General features: G+C 41.1%; 1 protein-coding gene across 8 annotated transcripts in view; it reads right to left on the bottom strand.

Annotated features, from left to right (window-relative positions):
- Positions 1-376: 376 nt before the first annotated feature.
- The window catches only part of LOC121318216 (SH3 and multiple ankyrin repeat domains protein 3-like), a 281,025-nt gene continuing 258,253 nt past the window's right edge, over positions 377-23,148 (bottom strand). For 4 of the 8 annotated variants that reach the window (XM_041254654.1, XM_041254656.1, XM_041254658.1 and 1 more), the window contains 6 exons: positions 20,081-20,161; positions 15,296-15,319; positions 15,027-15,130; positions 13,533-13,638; positions 9,765-12,153; positions 377-1,667 (listed from right to left, as the gene is read on the bottom strand). In XM_041254654.1, coding sequence (XP_041110588.1) covers positions 1,106-1,667; positions 9,765-12,153; positions 13,533-13,638; positions 15,027-15,130; positions 15,296-15,319; positions 20,081-20,161 — 3,266 coding nt within the window. In that variant the 3' untranslated portion in view covers positions 377-1,105. Of the gene's footprint in view, positions 1,668-4,349; positions 4,385-6,854; positions 6,906-9,764; positions 12,154-13,532; positions 13,639-15,026; positions 15,131-15,295; positions 15,320-20,080; positions 20,162-23,148 lie in introns of all 8 variants that reach the window. The other 4 variants (XR_005950583.1, XM_041254659.1, XM_041254660.1 and 1 more) reach the window with 4 other exon arrangements.

The raw sequence follows: 23,148 nt of genomic DNA, 5'->3' as shown, positions 1-23,148 counted from the left end.
TAAAGGGCACTTAGTTGTTTAATGTGCTATAGCAAACTACAGCAAACAGGGTTTTACATTAATATTTTAAAAGGGGATACCCTTTTCACTGCAGACGGAAGACCATGTTGTGTTAACATCAAGTATTTTGTTTAAAAAGCTCCAACCAATGATGAAAAGTGATGCAATCTCATTCAAGCAACATAAATAAAAATAAGGGAGATTCATTTTCAATAGTGTTTTTTTTGATATATAATACTACATAATTTTAGTAAAATTATAACATAATTGTATAACATTTGTATAATATATATATATATATTATATATATATATATATATATATTATATAACTACCCTAACAAAACGATTGATGTGGATATATTTTTACGTTTACTTTGCTCTATCGCCTCAAGCTAGTAATAGGAGACAGCTTTTCTTTATTCTTTTTTAAAGCTGTCATCTAAATATGTACTCTATATAATATCTATGTAATATTTCCTTTGGAAAATAAGTGTTTCCAAAGCAAAACTTGATTATGAAAAAAAGACCCCAATGTCAGTTAAACATTCTCTGAATATATAGATACCACAGTCAGGAAAAGGATTTCAGAATCACACATTTCAATGCAACAGTCCTGACCCCCCCCCCCCTCGCAAATAAATGTAAAATATTACATTATTTTAAAATTCGTAATGTGTGAGGCAGTTGTGATTCCCTTACCAAGAAAATAAATAAAAAGTAAGTTCAGTTTTTGCTGTTGTTGATTGAACTACTATTATTATTCTTATTTTTTTTTAAAGGCAACTGATTTCTCCTTTAAGAAAAAGATTCTTCTGTTCTTCTCAAACTGGAAAACCTTCAGAGGCCGTAAAGATGACGGTGGGAATGTGGGAGGGGCTGGGGGAGCGACACCAAGCATTCACAAACTGGACATTCTAGTGGAGGTCATGCAACATTCACTTTGCAAAGTAGGACATCACTCGAAACAGACAGGCTGGCTGGATGGGTCGGGGAGGGTGGTTTTGCTTCTGTCCTCCATTCAGTGCAATGCAGTGAATCGAATATAAATATAATAATTTAATAACAACAATTTAAAAAAAAAAGAAAATCAACAGACTACAAGGTCAACTCTCTAGCAACTGTTTCAAAGCACGCTCAATGTTCATCCGGTGTCCGACACGGGTCACTCCCAACTCAGCGAAATCCTCCTTGGTCAGGGCAGGCAGATGGGAGCCCTCAATCTCATTGTCCTGGAACCGCACCCGGTGCTCCCCGAGGTTGATGCTCTCCAGCCAGTCCCCCACATCATACTTGTTCCAGTGGTGAAGGGGCTTATGCATGAAGGGCCTGAGGGGGTGCAAGGGGGAGCCTATGGTGGGGGAAGGGGAGGGCGATGGTGAACGGCTCCGGGCACTGGCACTCCTCACAACAAAGCGCACTTCCTTGGGCTCATGCGGGATGCTCAGGCTGGATGACTTGAGAATGGTGTGCGGGGTGCTGTGGGTTCCCACCAGTGTGTAGGGCCGAGGTGGGCCCAGCGGCTCTGTCCTATCGGGGGTGGCAGGAACTTTGCCTGGGCTTGGAGTCCGGCGGGTTACGGGGTAACGGCTGCCTGGCCGGATAGTGTAGCTCGTGCCGTAGCTTCTCTGGGAAATAGTGTGAAGCTCTCCTAAGCTACTGAAAAGTCTGAAGCATGACGAAAGAAAAGACAAATAGATTAATTACAGGTCTTATATATTAAAGTGCTGGGTTATTCCACAGGACAGTGCCACCTGATGTTATTGTGTGTCCCCGTAAAGGTATGCAATTTTAGCTTTAATTTAATTTAATTTACTCTACGTTAGTCTTCACTTCTAGCCACAAAGGTAAAGTAATTTTGCAAATTATGCAGTCTACAAAAGGCTTCCTTTCAAAAGCATGCACATGCAGTCAATGAAATCGGTGGCTCTCTTCTATAGAATTACCCAATTGATTTAAATCACCAGGATATTAAATTAATACAGTGGTTTAAATTGTTTCTTTGTATTATCAACTAACTATATATATACTAAATTTTAAACTCATTATTAATGTGTTAGTAAGGCATTAAATCAAATGTAAAACAGCTAGTAGAGAAAACTACCACCGATTTTTCAGAACAGAAAATAGGAGGCACTTTTCTTATAGAGAATTGTGGGAATCTGGAACCAACTCCCCAGTAATGTTGTTGAAGTTGACACCCTGGGATCCTTCAAGAAGCTGCTTGATGAGATTATGGGATCAATAAGCTACTAACAACCAAATGAGCAAAATGGGCTGAATGGCCTCCTCTCGTTGTAAATTTTCTTATGTTCTTATGTCTGTTGTTTTAGATCAGAGCTCCAGAAAGAACGGAATTGTTATTTTTATACATTTGTAGTTAGGGGCCAGTATGATGACAGCATACTGTGTGGGCATTCACACTATACATTGACTTAAGAGGCCACCACAGGAGTTCATTCTCTCCTCTTAGTGTTTCCTATCAGTCTGATTTATGCATTTTTCATCCCATCGCTCTTGTTTCCCCCCTGCAGTATCTCTGTCACCTTGCGCAGGTGGATAGGTTCCTACTGCTGTACAGGCTCTCCAGTGTTTCTCCAGGTCACACCCTTTTTCCATTACACATCCATTTTTATTCCTGATAATTTGGGTTCCTAATATATCTTTATCCTAACAGCTTCCGCTTCAGATGAAAGAGGTTATAGCAAATTAAAAGATCCTACAAATCTTATCAATCGCGCACTTCCATTTTCATTTTTTTTTTTAAGAAGCGCATGCTAAAAAAAAAATATTCAGTACCAAACTAGGTTAAATAAAACTCTCAGTGAAACTACCTCAGAGTAAGTCATGATTGATTTTTTAACATGTTACCAGAACACATTATTGCTATAAAATGTGCTTCTGTCAAAAGACCTACAGTACAACAAATGGAAGTGCTCATTCATAAATAGATGGCCAGCTGGTGACATCACAATCCTTCTTCGGTTAAGGTGAGTGTCCCCTATTACAACAGGTTAGCTAGTATCTTTGGTACAACTGCTGCAGTTGTAGGATGACCGTCATGAACCGAAGATGCAAACAGTGTGAATAACACCCACGCTGCAGCAGCAGCAGCACTTCAACACGCTTGAGTGTCTGTCAGTTCACTAAAGTCAAAATCTTCAGCTTGAAGAGCCAGAAAATCCAAACAATTTCATCCAGTAATATATGATACAAGAAGTAGTACAACATCGTGCTGCTTAACCAGTTTTAGAGTTCCATAGCTTCTGCTTTTAAAGTGGTGGTGTACTCTTCTGTTCCTCCCTTGCTGACAGATTCAGATTCCATCATAATGACTTTTAACAACTGGTGATAATTAAACAAAGAACCCAACTAATTATAACTTAACAGTTATCTACAAAGCTGATCACAATCTCAGTCTCTGCCAGCTATTTTCAGTGAGAAACACCTGTTTTGCGGCAGAGTATAATTTAATTTTCTGTATAGTCTTGGATTAGTATAAATGAAGAATTAATACAGTTGATTTATGAATCGTGGTAGTAAGATTTCAAAGATGTAACAGGTTCATGTTGTATGTCTCTGTCTGGGGCAGTGTACACAATTGCAGACAGCTGGAGACACAAATAGAAAATGCTCTTTTTTTGCAGGCTATACCATAGTTCTCAGACTGTGTTATGGACACAGACTGGGTAAGACCTCAATTTCTCTTTTCCCAGCTCACCTCACTTGCCACACTCCTGAGACACACTGGCATCATGTATTGGATAACTGCTAAGGCTACGAAAAGTACAGTATTTCAGCTTTTATTATTAGAAAGCTGAGTAAAGAAAGACGTGCTTAAACTGAAAGCAGTAAACAGAAGCAATAAATAAAATATTTAAAGGTTTCTAAATAGTAAGTGAGCCTGCTGAGAACATTGTGTGCTTTCCTATAAAATGCATATATTCACAAAGAACATGTCTGTAGCCATCTTATATATGCAGTATGGTCAGTATATATGCACTTAACCAATACCAATGTTAAGTGGGCCACTGGATTCTCAGAATTATCTCAGCCCGTTAAAAATGATAACAAAATAAGTTATTTTGAAATGTGGCATTAGTTAATCAACCAAACAGCATGCTGTGTTTAGGGTTAGAGGGTAGCTTTCTATACCCTGGCAAACCTACAGAAAAGCAGCACAGCAAAGAACTTCTCAGCAGCCGAAAGGTTAAGAACGTTAAAATACAGAGCAGCCACAAGACAAGGACGAGCACCAGAACAAACAGTCAGTGCTGGGGAAGGGGGAAGGAATAAAATAAAAAAAAATAAAAAAATGAAGATTGAAATGAGATGAACATGCGCACTTACACAGTTTTCCCACCCTCCTGAGGCCAGATTCAGTTCTAGACAGAGCAGCGCAGGCATGCAAAGTGAGCAGAAAGAGAGGCAATGAGAAAGAATGTTAGCATCAATCCATGAGATAAAAAATGAGCACAGTTTAAATTCTGACACAGTACAAAAAAAGACTACATTTGTTCCCAGATATATATATATATATATATATATATATATATATATATATATATATATATATATATATATACACACATACACACACATACACACACAGTGTATGTATGTATGTATATATGTATATAGAAAAGACAATGTCTGTACACTTGATTTGTGTATTTATGCAAATAATCTTTCCACATACAGTATGCGATTCATCATTAATAGTCTGCTGAATTTGTAAATTCTCCACTTTAAAATTTCACGCCATACAGTTTTTAATGGGTATTTTATTTGAGTAGTATTGTCAGAAGTGGCAATCGTGTTGATCTGTGTTACACAATTTACAAATACCTGCATGGAGACATCAAAATGAATTGTGGGATTCATTTAATTCAGTGAGCCTAAATGGCTGGCTACTGATGTGAAATGCATGGTATATAATGAATTCCATGTTTGTAATATATTCCCACAGCAGTTTTGACTGGTTCTATAGCAATTGTCAAAAGCAATTTGGGTGTGTGCAGTGTTGTCTTGTAAGAGGATATTATTCAGTTATTTATATTAGCTAAAACAAGTAACTCTGGGAACAAGTGTAGATTTTACCACCACAGTTACTTACTAAACATCTTTTAAATAAAACAAATAAAAGAAACGCCAACGCTATGAAACAGTTCTGTTCAATGGAGCTGTGCCACATGATGAAGTGAACATGGTATGTCAATATGGTGAGGATTGAGCATGTAGAATGCCTTACAGCAGGGTAGGTTTGGAGAAATGGAAATATGGGTTAAATGTGAACACCTATTAAATTGGGGCATGTTTACTTAATACATAGTAAGCTGTATTAGGTCTTTTTTTTAAATACAGCTACTATTGCTCAAAAACTACTCTTGTGTTAACTTACAACTAATGTTACAGGCAGCAGATAAAGCAACTTATTCTTTTGTGTCATCAGAGGGGCAAACACACTCCTGATTCCCCTCAAGCCTACGAAGAGCCCCGATCCTTACAGGTAGCCTTTGCCCAACAATGCTATGAACTGTGATACACCTACACCTAGAAATATACATTGTGTTTAACTAACAGTGTAACAGGATGGAGGCTGGGACAGAGCCCCTCATGTGCTAACAGTGTAACAGGGCGGAGGCTGGGACAGAGCCCCTCATGTGCTAACAGTGTAACAGGGCGGAGGCTGGGAGGGAGCCCCTCATGTGCTAACAGTGTAACAGTGCGGAGGCTGGGACGGAGCCCCTCATGTGCTAACAGTGTAACAGGGCGGAGGCTGGGCGGGAGCCCCTCATGTGCTAACAGTGTAACAGGGTGGAGGCTGGGCTGGAGCCCCTCCTGTGCTTACAGTGTAACAGGGCGGAGGCTGGGCGGGAGCCCCTCATGTGCTAACAGTGTAACAGTGCGGAGGCTGGGACGGAGCCCCTCCTGTGCTTACAGTGTAACAGGGCGGAGGCTGGGCGGGAGCCCCTCATGTGCTAACAGTGTAACAGGGCGGAGGCTGGGCGGGAGCCCCTCATGTGCTAACAGTGTAACAGGGCGGAGGCTGGGACGGAGCCCCTCATGTGCTAACAGTGTAACAGGGAGGAGGCTGGGAGGGAGCCCCTCATGTGCTGTAGTTTAAAATCATCTCAATGATGGAGCTGAAATCAGACATACAGCTCAGGTAGCAGTTTGTCTATAGTGTATTTTTTTTTTTGTTATCCCAAAATAATGTAAAAAAACAAACAAAAAAAAAAACAAGCGAGGAGTTCATATCCAATATGCTACTCCAGTTTACATTTCCTTTTCACGTTTTCAAATTTAGCCCTGGGTGGGGAGCGCAGGGTGGGGTGGTGGTTATGTCAGCTATGACTTACTAAAAAGACTCATATCATAACAAGACTACACTATAATATGTAATATGACAGTGTGCAGTCAGAAGCTATATTATTTATGTATTTATTATTTTTTGTGAAACATCTGTCCATTAGAATAATATGAATTAGATGGAGTGTTCACATTTACACCAACTTGCCCTCTAATATACATTTTAATTATATGTATACCCATATATATATAATATATATATATATATATATATATATCCTTTGTGAAACATTTTGAGATAGAAAACTGCCTGGCAGCATTGTAACAGACTCTGCTGCCAAATAATTGACACAGTAATGGTGTGCAGTTTGTTATGATGTTATTGTTTAGGTTAAAATACTACAATTCTGGATTAAAATATATAATATATTGTATATGAGTTAACTGATTTGGTAATATGGCTATTTCTAAATAGACTAACGTGGACACAAATAAAAAAAGTATTAGGAAATGAAGAAAAAAAAAATCTACAGTGTCAATTACCTGCTTAAAGTGGTATCAAGAAATGTTCAGATAAGTGCTTCCTTGGGACATCTAAACACAACAGAAACTTCTCATAGATCAAATGGGTTTTGGTAACATAACTCAAATTAAACTGTCAAAATAAAATATTATAATAACATTAAAAAAAATAAAAATAAATAAACACACACACACACACGTTTGGACATTAGGGAACATGGCCTTTGATTGTGTTTCAGGTAAAGGACACAGATTATAGAGATTCGTGGATATTTTTATTTCTGGAAATCTGCCTTTCAGGTACATGCTAAATTGAGATTTCATTCCAAATCACAGAACTGCCACACAGCTTAGCAAAATGTACAGTGTGTGTGTGTCCTCCTAAAATGGGCCGAGGGCTGTCCCTCCAGGATAGGGCTGGGGAACTCTGGGGACAATGTAGACAAGACTGCACTGCAGCACCTGCTTGCAGAAAGATAAAGGTTTTAAGCAGCCTTGTGTCATAATTTCCACATTTGATTTTAGGAAAGGCACTGTACAAATAGACTAGATAAAGATGTGTGGGTCAGACGGCACAGTCTGGAAAGGCAGTGCCAAGATCAGTGCAGAGTTTGGTACAACTTTAAAATTCCTTTAAAAAAAGATTGTCAAATGGAACATATAAACTTGGGACTATATAGCATGTTTATTTATCCTGAACTTCATGGAAAAAAAGTATGCAACACTGATCTACCAAATTCGCCATGCTGATTACTTACATGTTGTACATGGTAAAAAATGCAACCTAAACTTGTTTTAGGTTTGACCTTCTACACTATAACGTGGCACTCGCTAATGTATACCCACAAGCCCTGTGTTACCTTGTTTGCACCTCTACTATTTGTTAAGACACTGTAGCTCAAGAAAATATACTTTACATTAGTTGGTGTTGCTATCCAAATCTTGCAATATATATAAAATACCAACTTAACGTTATCACAACAGGTGTTTCTTAGGTATGTTCTGAAATAATGTTGTTACTGAATACAAACTTAACAGAACAGTGAAGAAGCTTTACATGTTTAGATGATCAACCAGCTTTAACAACTTGACACCTGATTTTTTTTTAAAATTATTATTCATTTTATTGAGCTGTTACATGTAATACTCAATTGTACTTACTTATTGTACAATATTTAGAAAAAAAGCAAACAACTCAAATTCATCTAGCTGTGGCAAATCTTCAAAAGGACTCTATGCTAAACCAGAATCCAGACGGTCAGCTCAGCACCAGATGAGCTCAAAACTGAACCTGACTGGTGCCACTGGGAACCTCTCCAGCACTGTTGTCACCATATGGATCTAAGGGCATCCAAAGCAGTTTGATCACTCCAGATCTCAATAGCATATTCCTGCTTCACAGACCTGGGTAATGTGACACCACGAGAGGTCAGATGAAATCCCATCTGTTCAAGGTTTTTACTAGCCTGGTGCAAATACAACATAAATAATAATAAAAAAGAATATGTATTTTATTAATATCCTCAATAGGATTTTCTAAATTTATGTCAATACCATTTTAATTTCCAAAATAGCTGCACATAAACTACTAGCATGTTTTATGGGTTTCGGGGGCAGACAAGGTAACATGTGACTTGGCAACCAGATTTACAGTACAATGTGATTTCAATAAGACCGTATTACTTAATATGTTTATTAAAAAAAAAAAAAAAAATGTTTACCCTAGGAGCTAAAAACCTAAGGTTTACATTCTTTGTCACATCTGTAGGAATACAAAGGACTTGAATGTACTTTCAGGCAAGAAGAAACAATCTATGTTTTTTTTTGTTTTTTTTATTTTTTTTAATTTCATATGTTGTAATGAAGCTTTTTGAATGGGAGATGTTCAATGTGCTGACAGTTCTCCTATAGTCACTTCCTAAACAGAATGTCGTTTTATATTAAAAACCTAACATACCATCAGTGATGACGATAAATCTATATTTATTCTGCGATTCATAATTTTAACAAAATGTGAGTGTTGTGCTGTAGTCAAATTTAATTGTCAGAATGTTTCAGTCTAAAAGTCAAGAAAATATTACATCAACAAATTGAAAACAGGTATTAGCTGCCATAATGTCCTCCTGAGCACTTGTAAGTATTGAATGGAAAATTAACTTTACAATTTAAATTGAAGCTAACTGAATTTATGTAACTTTCACAATTATCCAAATGACAATTATGGAACACGATTACACATATAATTGTACATGAGTTAAAACATGGTGAGCACTGTAAATACTGTAAATCTGAGCATGTTTACTTTTAATATTTAATAGCTTTTTAATTTACATTGCAGGATCAACAATGTAAATAAGTATCATTGAACTGCTCTTTGCTGAATTCAGGCAAAGCCTTTACTCCAGGATGCTTTTTTATTTATTTTTATTTTTTTACCATTTTGTTGGTGAGAGGAAATAATCTTCAGTTAGACCTGAAGTGGACATTGTCAAGTTTTATTTTTATTATATGCACACATGATGCGATGCAAACTGCACACTGGAGTGAAATTCTTTCATAAATAATTGTCCAACGCCCCCACCCCCCGAAAAACAAAACAAAAAACTATTGAAGAAAAGGTTTTTTTTTTTTTTTTTTTTTTAAGCATAGTTGGAAATAGTTCATATTTTAGGAACAGAAAAGAAAAAGTAGATAATCAAATTATTATAATGCGAAACTTGGTCAATAAATCCATATAAATAAATGTATGATTATTGAACTGAGAAATCTTTAAAGCTCTCTTAAGGTTGAAAAAGTTAATCAAATCAATAGCATTAAAGCATAATTATCAACAAACTGGAAAACAATAGACTGTTTAAAGTGTTGTGGATCACAGCAATGTAAAGTACAGCATGGCCAAACAGACCCTATTCCTTGCTTACGTGCCCTTACCTTGCAGCCATACCAGGGGACTTCTTTCCGGGATCTAATGTGGGTCCTGTTGGCTCTTCCCCGAGGGAACGTGTGTCCTTGTTCAGCAGCTGCAGTCTGGAGCTAAGTTCACTGATCACAGTGGGCTTGCCATCATCTGCCCGAGGGACCGGTCTGATCTCCACAGGATCCCCCCACAACTTGGACCTTCTTTGAAAGAGGTAGCGGGGTCGGCCGGTGCCGGTGGCTGCAGCCAGTGCGGCCGCTTGTTGCTGGGAGAGCAGCTCACTATCTGAAGACTGCTTCAATAGAGGGTCCCTGAAGGTTACCGGCCCTTTGCCGAGATGGGACTTGAGTTTTGGCTTTGGAGGCACTGGCGGCTTCTCGAGTATAAAAGTCTGCCCGTCGGCGAAGGATGTGTAGGTGTCAGTGGGCTCACCGCTCTCCGACGACAAGGTGGACATGCTTGAGACAGTGGAGATTGTACTAGTGGTCTCCAAGTGGTAGTCACTGGAACTCCTAGTGTCTATCTCTTCCACACCTGAGTCGGCTGCAGACTCAGGCACCAAGTGGGTGTCTGGCTTCCCTGAGGGTGCTCCACCAGCAGTAGGAGCTGGTGCTGCTGGTGTTGCTGCTTGGATTGAGGTGGAAGGTGCAATTGGCATGGTCGGCCGTGGTATAGGCGTGCCTGGAACTGTCACTAGGACACCGTTGGCAAACTCATTCGGTGGGGGCACCAGCCCGATCTTTGCCAGCTCTTCTCGCGTATCCTCATCACTGGAGGACAGCTGTGCAGGTGGGAGGGTAACAGTGTAGGGCTCCACGTCCTCCTCTGAGCTTCCTTGTGCCAGTGTTTTGTCAGAAGATGGGCTGGTTGATGGCTGAGTGGTGGCGATGGTGGCAGGGCTTGGCAAATGGGTGAGTTTAATTTCAGTCGGTGTGAGCTTGGTAGGCTCAGCCAGTGTGACCACGGGATCTGAGGAAGGTTCCTCCAAACCCAGATCCACCGCTTGCCCATTACTGGTTGCATGAACCATAACCAGACCAGCCATCTTCTGCTGGGATGTGTCTACGATGCTGATGATCATGCTCTTCTTCTCCTCTGGTTTCCTTTCCTCTATTTCAGGCTTGTCAGTTCTTGTCTCCATCTCCTTACGGAGGGTCAATGGGGTCTCCTTAAGGATCTTGGTTGGGGCAGATATGCCTGGACTGGGTCCGAGGGTTGTTCCTGGTGAATAGGGAGGCGATAACAGCCCCCTACCCTCCATCTGTTCTGCCTCTTTGGTCTTGGTGTCCGCAAACAAAGGCCCTGTTTTTTCCATTTTAGTCCTGGGCTCTGGGCTGCCCGCTGTTGGCTGTGGGGTCTGGGAAGTGAGTGCCCGCTCCCTTGCGGCCAGCGCAAGCGCCAGTGGCGAGTTGGGGTCTAGTGGCTTCCCTGTGAGGGGGTGGATAAAGGTGGTGCCACTCGGTGAAGGTTTGAGAGCAGGGGCTGGAGGTGGCAGCTGACCTAAATGGTCCCTGCTGCCCAGAAGCCGCTCATCTATAGACCTGGACTGCGTCAAGGAAGGGGGCGGCTCTGGGCTTGGAGTGCTGCCTTCAAAGTTGCCCACTGATAGGAAGACTGTGGATTTCCTCCTCTCTTGCAGGCGCTTCTCTCTGTCTTTCACTGCACCTGCAATGGCAGCAGCAAAAGGGCCTTTCACTAGCTGTGCTTCTGCCTGGGCCCACACTTTTTCCTGCATAATCTGCTGATGCTGCTGATACTCTGCTCGGCTCGGACGGGACAGCCTGCCTGTTGGAGAGTGTTCCCTGGAGTGAGCCGTGGCAAGGGCCAGGGAGGCTCTCTCCTGTGCATCCTCTACCTGGAGTTGCTTGACCAGGGGACTTTTTTTGCGCTGTGGTTTGGTGGGAGCATATAACCCAACGTTAAACTGGCCAACATTGGCATAGGGGTTGTCAATCACCCTCCCTTTCCTCTTGATCTTTTCTGGAGGGGTGGCGGAGGGAGCAGGCCGAGGGATGTCCGTAGGCTCCACAGGCAGGTGAGAGGAGTCCTGCAGGATAATCATGGAGCGGGCTTTCTTCTGCCTCTCAGCGTGGGTGACTGATGGACGTGGTGGCTCATAAATTTCAGCTGTAGTTACAACCTGTGGTAGCCCATGGATCTTGGCTTCAGTGCTGGGTTTAAAGCTGGAGCGCATTTGATCATAGCCCCGCCCGGGTGGAGGGGGCGGGCAAAAGGCTGGGGGAGGCCCTGTATCCACATAATAAGAGGATGGGGGTGGGGGAGGAGCAGTTTGAGGAGGGGGAGGGATCCCATGGGTTTCTTTTAGGTTGTCTGTCATAGACGAGCTCCGTGGAAACCGGGGCTCTCCTGCAGAAGCCGGCAGCTGGTCCTCCTCCGTTGACCCTGTTGGGTGTGGTATATGTGTCATTAGGAAAAAATAGTTGAGGAAATCCCATGAGAGAGAAATCACATTTACCACTGATAAGAAATAAAATTTAAAAAGTACTGTAGTCAGTAATAAAAAACAGAAGAGCATTTTTGGAGGATAATTATTTGTTCTTTAAACCTATTTTGATTTCATCCAGAAATTGACAGCCATGCTAAAAAATGTAGGTTGCAGAAAAGCCATTTTCCTAATAAGGAATCAGTTCCCGTGTTTTCTTTTATTGTACTTCACTCATCACTATGGGTTAGGCAGCACAGGAAGTTACAAGGTGCTTAAACATTCTATATATATAAAAAAAAACAAGCAAATAATGAAAACTGATGACGGTGACTGCTGCTGCTACTAATAAGAGGTAAGAATTAAAAGCTTTGATTATCACTGCTTTAAAGGTATGGATTAACTATAGACATGTAATTTAATTAAATTAAATGTATAGATTTTTTATTAAATACATGAAACATGCCAACATAAAATGTACTAAACCTGGGATAGAGAACATTTGGATTGTATTTGTTCAGCAACATAATCAAGAGGAGACCTACAACGTTATGTAAATCTGTGACATATTTTCAGAAAAATATGAGGAAAAACATTTATCTGGAGCCCTTCTGATTCCCCAGGAAGAAACATGCCTAAACAGAAGAGGTAAGTTATACCATTCAGTAGCAAACTCCTTTAGCACATACAGTACACAAGGGAGCTATTAATTCAAGTACTGTATTTGCAATGAGTGCTAACATACCAGATCTAAAAACCTATTCATTACACTAGTACCTATAGGATATGCTTTTTAAAGTTATAATACAAGTAACAGAATAAGTTACAAGTTTCTCAGTCATCATTTCACATAGTACTGTTATTAGAATGACATCAATAAAAATGTATATGGATAACAAAGTAAACTATTCATACTATGGCTGAGGTACTGAATTTAAATGGAATTATTTTTTGTTTTGTACCACTGGGATATTTTAATGCTTCTTTCATTAATTTACCATGCTGAATGCTGTACTTTAAAATGCGAAATATCAAAATATTTTGTTTAGCTTTTTCAGTAAATACCTTTCTCTTAGCAGCTAATTTTGCGGAGCTGCTAGTTTTTCAGGGACAAAGTTAAAAATCACCTCCATGAGCCATGCTGGGTGATTAAAGTAACATGCAAAAATAAAAACTAAACAAATATGGGTTTGTAATTTCCAGGTTTGTATTAGGAATGTTTCTGATTGAAAATAAACATATGTTACTGCACACCCTTATTCCAAAACTCTGACATCAGATTATAAAAAAAGAAGAATATGCAACTGCAAACCTATATGTCTCAATACAAAAACCTTACCTACGGATTGGGTTCTGGGCATTCCCTTTGGCAATGGGATATGGGATTTCTCCACCCCGTGTGGGTGTCCAGAGAGCATGGGCATTCCCTGACGCTCAAACAGTGACTGAATGAAAAACAAAAATGAATACATAAATAAAAAGTGCTTATATCTGAATAAGTTACGGGCCTCAGCACTTGAAAGGGGCTGCAGGGTGTATTTCCATTGCATCAGGGCAATGAGAAAGTACAGAATATTACCTGAGTTTGGGACCAGAGTTACCTTCTTGGCAAGCTGTGCCAAGGTGGTTAATGTTTTTACACAGAACATTGGTGGCTAGAATCATCATACTGGAACTTCTTTGATTTACCATTCTGAGACTATGCATAGTTGAATTACATGAGATGTTGTTTATGTGCCTTATCTTGTAAGGATAGAGGGTACCCTGTCTGGTGTCTTTAACAGCAGATGACAGGCCCTTCCTAACCATACACAAAGATCCTTACAATGCAGGCTGAATTGCGAGAATCTAGACCTGAGGAAGGCAAGCTGGCCCAAAGGCATCCCCAGGAAGTGGGCATTCATTTGTTGTTGTTAAACAAGGATGCATGTGCACTGGGTACAAAAGGAAACAAAGCACCTCCGGGGCATAACGTAAAAGAAATAGCAAATCAGATCAAATGGTTTGTAAACATGAAGTAAAATGGCTAAGAGGCAAAAACAATGTGGGACCGATGACTCTTGAACTGATGTACGGACCGACAGGCACACTGTATCCTGAGAATCAGATATGATCAATAAATTATAATAAATAATGTTATACCCAGTTTCATGACAATTGTATAAGTAGACATTAGTAAAAGGAAGGCCAGTATTAATGCAAATAAAGGGGTAAGAAATGGATTTGACAGCATTTGCTTGCACTCATGAAATTCATGTTTCCCATGTTGTGCACATTGTAGCACTGTATTTTTAAACATATTGCCAACTCTTGAAAATCTGAATCACACAAATTAACGGGGCATTACATTTTCTCGCAGTATATTTATATATAAAATATATATAAAATCTCACACTATACCACTCATGATCTGGGTACACTGCAATTGTTCTCCTGGCGAAAGTTCCTGAGTAAAAGTTGAAGAAAAAACATTCCTTGTTGATTTACCTATGATGTGTGAAAACAATCAGGAATATGTAGGGACAAAATGCTGTGATATGGACAACAGGGGATACAGGAGAGGTAAAGTAATGCTTTAAGTTATGTAACGCTTTTAAGTCTTCTACAAAAGACAGCACCTCTAATGGCACAGTTCCTCTACGCAGGCCATTCTGTGTACATTCCCCCAGGGGTGGCGTTCTGACTTGGGGTGGGGCATTTGTTTCCCGTTTTACCCAACTCAGACCCTTTCGTTCACTAAACATCTTGGTATAGTGAATAGTTAATCGTCTCATCGAATACATGCAAAACATTTCCCCTGGGTATTGATTGGTATTGGCATGCGTGTACTTACAGTGATCTCTGCTGGTGTGATTCTCCTGCTGGTCGGGCGCTGTTTCACTGTGGCAGCCCTGTAGTCTGCCTCTGTGACTGCCGCTCTCAAGGGTGGTACTTGTGCTGCAAAGAGTTCATCAAGTTTTTCTGTATGCAGAATGTAAATACACACACACGTGTGTGTGTGTGTGTGTGTGTGTGTGTGTGTGTGTGTATATATAAAAGACATCAAGACACACAAATCACATCACTTTGCTAAACTCTAATCGTTTTCACTGCAGAACTTACCCGCTCTTCTCCTCCTTGCAGATGCTTGCATGATGGAAATAAATTTGAAACAAAAAGCTATTTGATTACACAATAACAACCCAGTAAAATAGATGTTAAACTTTCTCTACTTTTACATGACAAATAAGTCAGGTTTAAATAGATGTGGAAATGACTTATACATTTAGTATTGCAACACTATTTTACATTTATCTTTACAATAGGTAATTGTGGGTAAGTTTAGAATGGAAGAGGTAGCAGAATATAACATTGAGGTGAGGTAGCAGAATATGACATTCTGAAAACTTTGAAAAAAGCTAATAGATGCTATCCTATTAAATTAAATCCCTCTGCAGCTATGGCCAAAAGTTCCCTTTCAATTCGAAGATGACCAATAACCAATACTTTTGGGATACGCCTGTCAGAGGTCAAGTATTTACTGAGAATTTTGTGTCAGAGCTGTTGATAGGCCCCTCTGGGGAGTGGTGTCCTTGGTCCTGCCTACCGAGGTAATAAGTAGTCACTCTGTGGAGATCACGTTCTCTTTTGCCTCTTAAAATAAGGTAGGGAAGGTAGGTATAATTAACCTCTCCAGTTGCGTGATTGATTCTTTGTAAAAGAGCTCTCACTTCAAGTTTTTCTGCTAATTCCACTGTAATTTATTGCTGGAAGTTGGCTTGCCACTTCCTGGAATCAGAAACTTGGCTTCTGAGTACTGAGCTGAACACTGTGCAACTGCACTTCATAAAAAAAACAAAAAACAAAAAAAAAACCTTCTTATTTCAACAGTCTACCTCACACTGTGACTGTAGTCTGCTTTCTAACACTACAGTACTCTGCGACTGTAGTCTGCTTTCTAACACTACAGCACCTGTGTCTGTATTTTTCCTCTACTTTTTGCGGCTAAAAAAAATAAAAAAAAATAACACACAACGAGAGAGAAATGGTCAACGCTTCCTCCACCGGGTCCTGGCTCTGCCGCACCCGCTGTCGAGTCGACGTCGCTAGGCTGATCTTGCCCGTCTCGGTGTGTGCAGCCAAAAAAAACCATTTTTGTATACCATAACCTTCAGCTTCTGCTGTGTGTGTGTGTTGGTTTTCAAAAATAAAAATAAAAATAATACAATGTCTGCTTCCTCCTTTGGGTCTGATTAGCACGCACTTTGGTGCATAGGTCCAAAAAAAATAAATTAAAAAAAATGAAAAATAAAACTTAAAAGATTTCTCTTTCTGTCTGTGTACTGCCTGCAGGCTGTACTCCAAGTGCTGTATCGGTTGTGTGACAACATGCGGTCCAGACTAGATACGTGGCCCAGCAACCTTGGTGCTTATGCCCCTGGTGCGCTGTGATTTCAGTGCCCTTGGTACCTTCGGTGCCTTGGTACCTTCGGTGCCTTGGTGCCTCAGTGCTTTGTCGCTCTCTGTGTTTCGGCGACTTGGTGCTTGACTCTCAGCACCCTGCCGCCTTCAGTGCCTCGTGCCTCAGTGCTCCATCGCCCTCGGTGCTTAGGCACTCCCTGAATTGACACCTTCGGTGCTTCTGCGCCCTCGGGTGTTCCAGAGCCTCGATGCCTTGGTGTTTCTGTGCCCTCCGTGCTCGATGCCCTTGGTGCCTTGCTGGCAACAATGCCTCGGTGAATCCCCACTGGCGACCAGAGGCACCACCGACAGGTTTCCACTGCAGCTAATACCTGGGGCCTCCCGCAAGGATGGGAGAATGCCAGATGTGGGGCCCCAAATGCAGCAGCACTCTGGGATACTTACCATGGAACCGCACTAGACAGCCTCCAGGACAGGTTTGACCCGTAGCCTCAGCAGCCCCAGCAAGGCCCCTGAAGACCTGCGACCTCAGACCCACCCCTTCTCACAACACCAGCTGACATACAGGTGCAATTGCACCTCAGACTCTTGGGTGCTCGCCACCATACACACCGGTTAGACGCTGCAGTTCCGTGTGGGCCCTCCTCCCTTTCGAGGGATCACGCTTACTTCTGTGAGTGACCCTCTCCAGGTTTTGGCCTTCAGGCAAGAAGTAAAAACATTACTTCTCAAACAAGCCATCCGCCTTGTTGAACACACCTCTGAAGAAGAGGGATTCTGCTCAAGGTACTTTCTAGTGCCAAAAAAGGACGAGGGCCTTCGCCCCTTCACCTGAGACACCTCAATGGGTTCTTGAGTTAGAGGAGGTTCCAGATGGTCACACATCGCCACTCAGTCAGTCCAGCTGGGCGACCGATTTACCACTGTGGACTTAAAGGACTCGTATTTTCACGTCCCTTTTTGTCCTGTGCACAGGAAATACTTCTGCTTCACCTTTCAGGGAAATGTCTTCGAGTTTTCTGTGCTAGCATTTGGCTCCTTCTTAGCCCCCGCATGTTCTCAAAGTGTATGGATGCCATCCTTGCCTCCCTTGTGGCTGCAGGGAATCAGGGTGTTGATTTACCTAGAAGACTGGTTGATCTGTTCCCAGCCGCAGAAAGGAGCAGTGGCCCACACAACGATTGTGACAGAACATCTGGCAAGACTGGGGCTCACCCTCAACAAGGCAAAAAGCCAATTAATACAGTTGCAAAGTATGGTTTACCTGGATCTCTGGCTGGATTCCATCACAATGTGAGCCTACATGTCAGATGACAGAGTAGCTGCCATTCACAACTGTCTAGCCCTGTTCCAACAGGAATCCACAGTACAATTGGTGTTATGTCAGAAACTACTGGGTCTGATGGCCGCAGCTTCATCAGCCATCCAACTGGGGTTACTTCACATGTGCCTGATCCAAGCGTGGCTCAATACCTTCTGGCTACACCCCAAAAGCGACAGACACCATTGACTGATAGTGTTTCGCATCTGCTGGAAAGCCCTAGAATGGTGGAGGCATATCTCCCATCTGCGTGAGAGTGTAAAAATTATTAATATATATATATATATATATATATATACACACACACACACACACACACACACACACACACACACACACACACACACACCTGGTCGGGTCATTGGTCATCCCTACACATAAACACACTGGAACTGCGAGCAGTTCACCTCGCTCTCCAGCACTTCGGTCTCTGGGATTTGACCTGGGCAAAGAGGCAATTACTATCCCTCCGGGCTGTTCATCTCCTGGGAGTGGTGAATTGGGTGATGGACCTCCTCTCCAGGGAGGGTCCTTACCCATCAGAATGGCAATTCCACCCTCAGGTGGTAGAGTGCATTTAGGAATGGGTCAGGAGGGTCCGAGTCAATCGTTTTGCCACGGCAGAGACGACTCACTGCCCCATATGGTTCTCCCTCCACCACTGTGGCCTTAGTGGGTGTCCAAGGAAGCTCTTATACGTAATACCATTGCTCCCGGCCTTCTTAGAGAAAGTTTGGATAAAAGAGGTGACAGTTCTCCTGGTGGCCCCCAGATGGCCCAGGAGAATCTGGTTTGCAAACCTTTGCCGCCTGCTGCAAGGCCAGCCCTGGGAGATCCCACTGCGCATGGATCTCCTCAGTCAGACGAGAGGCACTCTCTGGCACCCAGAACTGGGCAAACTACAACTGTGGGGTTGGCTCCTGAACGGAACCACCTGTCTGTTTTAGGGCTCTCAGACGCAGTTGTCAGTACACTGCAGAATGCTAGGGCATCCTCCACAAGGGCACTGTATGTCTACAAGTGGAGGTATTTTCAAAATAAAAAAGGTATTTTCATTTTACAGTTTCTGCAAGATCTGCTGGAGGCGGGCAGGTCCCCCTCTGTGCTAAAAGTGTACTTAGCAGCTAGATCTACATGTCAGGTCCCCATTGACTCTGCATCCCTGGGCACTCATATTCTGGCATCCTGTTTTCTAAAGGGTGCTTGGTGGCATGTCCTCCTAGGAAGGACGTCCTCCCCGAGTCGAGCCTAGATGTGGTATTGGAGGCTCTCATTGAGGCACATTTGAGCCTACACATTCCATAGAGTTGAAATATTTCTCTATCAAGACAGCCTTTTTGTTAGACATCACCTCCACTGTTAGCACTGCACTGTGGCTAGCTGGGCTACTCTGCACACATTCACCAGGTTCTACCGACTCAGTGTGATAGATCCCTCTATGCCTTCATTAGGCATAAGGGTCCTTGAGGTTGCACACTTGCACCACAAAGATTAGCGAGACATCCCTCATCTGCTGTCCGCTCATGCCAGAGTGGTCTATCGGCAGCTCTGACATAAAATGCTCAGTAAATACCTGACCTGTGGCAGGTATATCCCAAAAGTATTGGTTGTTGGTCGCCTTCTCTTTCCTCTTTCGTTTTGCATCTTCTAGAATTTTAGGATTGAGGCATAATAAAAATAAAAATAAAACTATATAAAGATAGTCTACTGTCCATATTTTACTGATGTTACAACACATTGCTGGAGAAATATGTTTATTTAGATTTTCTATATTTAAATTTTGATGCAGAGCTAGCTTCTCAAAGCTCTTGCTCCAAATCAGAAACAAAAATGTACCTAATAAAGTTACAAAACTAAAAATAGACAATTCAGCTATTTAATTCAGAATTTTTGCATAGTTTTAAATTGTTTTGTATTTTTTTTTAAAGTTGGAATTTCTGTTTCTTTCTTGCAAAAAAAAAAAAAGTGGCAATTTGAATTGAAATGTTTTGAGAATCTTTCACTTAGTGTTTCAAGTTCTGAGTAATAAAACAAACAACAAAAAAATACATTGCACAAGAGTCTAGAGGGTTAGTTTAAGACATTCCTCTTTTCAATGCAGAGTCACCGGGCATGCAGCATAATTTCTAGAACTACAGAATGCAAAACAAATCAGAGTGGCTTACCAAGTTCCTCCAGCTCGGCTGTCATAGATTTGGAGCGCAGGGTCAGGGTGGTGCTAGGCGCCCTCCTAGGGGGTGGGGGAGCTGAAATAAAAAGTGAAGACACTTTGGACTTCCTTCCCAAGATTTTCCGAGCGCTGCCGACATGGAGATGCCACTTTTTCTCCACAGCTTTTATCTCATCGAATTCCGGAGAGGATGATGACTCGCACTGCTGTAGCAATTTGTTAAGGCTCCGGGTTGAGGCAGTTTTTTTCATGATTTCAATTCTGAATGAGCACCAGACAGGCACAGGTTTAAAAAAAAAAATCTTCAGTGTATGGCCATACTGCTATATTTATATTGAAACTTCATATGGCTTAACACTGTATACAAAGAGTTGTGAAGTTATCTCACTTTACATTGCTTGTAGTAATCAATCTATCCCAGTCACTTTCTTCATTTAAAGTTCTATCTGTCCATTAAATACAAAATTAAGGCACCAGATACTGTCCCAGAAGTCAGCATTGCCAGCTCACAGCTAACAGCCTGTCAGTGTGGCCCTAGGAGATTAGGAAAGTAAAACCTTCATCAATCTTAACCACAAAGATTTAAAAGACAGATCCTGTCTGTCATTCCATGTTCACGTTTCGCTCGACTACACGCTGCATAGCAATTCTGTCAAGTATTAGATCAAAGATGTAAATGATATCTACGCCGATTAAAAAAAAAAAAAAAAAAAAAAAACGTTACAAGAAGAGTGCACAGTTTATGATCAAAGACATTCCAGTTTTGTTTTAAAGCCGGTTTCATAAGATGTGCATCTGTCAACCACAGCAGAATTCAGGTAGGAGTGAAAGACCAAGAGAGAATTCCCAGGCCCTAACACAATGCTGAATTCAAACAGTCATTGTAGTAACCATGGCAACTTGGGCAGCAGGGAGGCCTGGGTTGAAGCACCTCACTATAAACACTCTGTAATAGGGAGTAGAATTATGTGTTGTCGGGGGTGGCAGGATGTACATAGTACAAAAAAAAAAAAAAAAAAGCTTGATGAAAACAGTTTTGAAATTGCACCATGGATCCTTTTGGGATTTTACACACACTGTCAGTTTCCTGAGGACTGGAGTTTCCAAAACACAAAATTAAAGGCAATTAAAAAAAGATTAGCACCCCACTAATTTAATTAGTAAAATTGTCTTCCACTAATGCTAATAGTCTGACTGGGATCCTTATAATGTAAAAACCTTTTTTTCTTTGAGACTAAATCTAAGGTATTTTAGATGCAAACACCTGTAACAACTTCTTTCATCTGGCCTGGGTAAACCTGGAGCAAACCTAACACCAGTAATGTTTGTGTTTATTAAACTTCAGTAGTAAATTCAGATTAGCTCCAATGTTTCCACACAATGAATAATTCTGTTGGTCCATGCTGAATGCCATTCTTATTCATCTGGCTCCATCATCAAAGCAAACTGGACATATTGTCAGGCTTTAAGCTTTACTGAATAATCTACAATACACCCACTGTTCCTGTGCTGGTCTCCAAGTGGTTCACTGAGACAGATCTGTTCACAGGTAGCCAGACAACTATCATCCTGAATTTCCTATTTCCAGGAATTTACCCTTTGATTATCTTAAGCCAGTGTAAATGATATCCAGACTGAATCCATTCAATTACCCTGAAGCAGCTGCATTATATTTACTTTCCTTTCCAAAGGTTTTTCGTGCCAATAGTAGCTAGCGTGCTAAAGTTGCACACAAGGTTTCCAGCTCATTTGCAGGCAAGTATCAGAAATCCAGGACAGACATGGTGTTTTTTCACCTCAAAACACAGCAAGGTAACAGTGTCACTGTAGGGGCCTCTGTTGAAAGCTGGGAGCCTTCTGTGATGCTTTTCTCTTCCTCCAGGCTTACTTAGTACAACATTTGTCTTCATTTCATTAGAGAATTCACTGAGAAAAGGAGTCTACTGTTCAGCTCTACATATTGTAGCTAACCAAACCAGTCATAAATTACAATAAACACAATTAAATTCACTAAATTCTATGCTGCCCTAAAATCAACTTATCAAAATCCCGAATGCACTAGGAAATAAAACTGGAACTACACCATTTTTTTTTTCTCATTTATATTACAAATTCAATTTTTTTTCCCCTTTAAAAAATCCAGCTGCCATAACTCTACCGCTACACCTGTCCTTCTAATCTCAATCTTCTTTCTTCTCCTTGTTTTTCTGAATGAAAATCTCCTTTTCGTTCTCTCCTACTTTACCTCTCTCCCCTCTCTTTGGGTTAATCCGGCTGGATGAAGCTGATGTTTTGCTGATTATTAATTAACAATGGAATCTAAGTAATAATTAAAGAGGTAGCTCCTGATTTGTTCTCTTCTGACATGATGTTCCCCAAAAGACCAGAGTACAGTCAGGTATTATGCTGTTCAGTATCCAGTGTAAATATCCACCTCTGTGCATTCAGCATAGAGAGGAATGTGCTACATTTATCTCTTAATAACCTCCTTATCTATACACTACATGGTGTTTGGGGACTAACAAAATAAGACATGTAGGGTGCAGCTAAACTGAGGTTAGAGGATTATGGTTGTGAAAAACAATCAAGGTTAAGGATCATTTTAATTTTTTTAATTAAGAAAAAAATCTGTCATTGAGGGCACAATTTTAAGTCATCTGATTGACTAAAATTCATTAGTATAAATAAAGCATTCTACCGACAGGACTAAAGAATAAATCCTTACATACCTGTCCTTGATATTAGTTCCATTTTCATCCCAATCACACTGTAGCTGAAGTTATCATTTTCAAGTGTAGTTTAAGATTTTTAGTCTCTGCTTCGACTCAGCTGCAAAATGTGTGCATAACATGTGCTGGAGCAAAGAGGGCCTCTGACAATCACTTAACATCAAGCCTCTATTTGAGCAAGGTGCAAAGTGGGTGGGACCAGAACCAGAGACTTTGTTAAGCTTAAAGTGCAGTATGCATAGAAAAAGAGAAGTTTATCTAGCTTTATTTTCAGATATAACATGCAATCTATCACATAGTATACTGCACAGAATACAGTCATCCAAGTATTCTG

The sequence above is a fragment of the Polyodon spathula genome, chromosome 7, assembly GCF_017654505.1.
Source record: "Polyodon spathula isolate WHYD16114869_AA chromosome 7, ASM1765450v1, whole genome shotgun sequence".
Lineage (NCBI taxonomy): Eukaryota > Metazoa > Chordata > Actinopteri > Acipenseriformes > Polyodontidae > Polyodon > Polyodon spathula.
The sequence above is the reverse complement of the archived record's forward strand: the minus strand, read 5'-3'. Positions and strand labels throughout refer to the sequence as shown.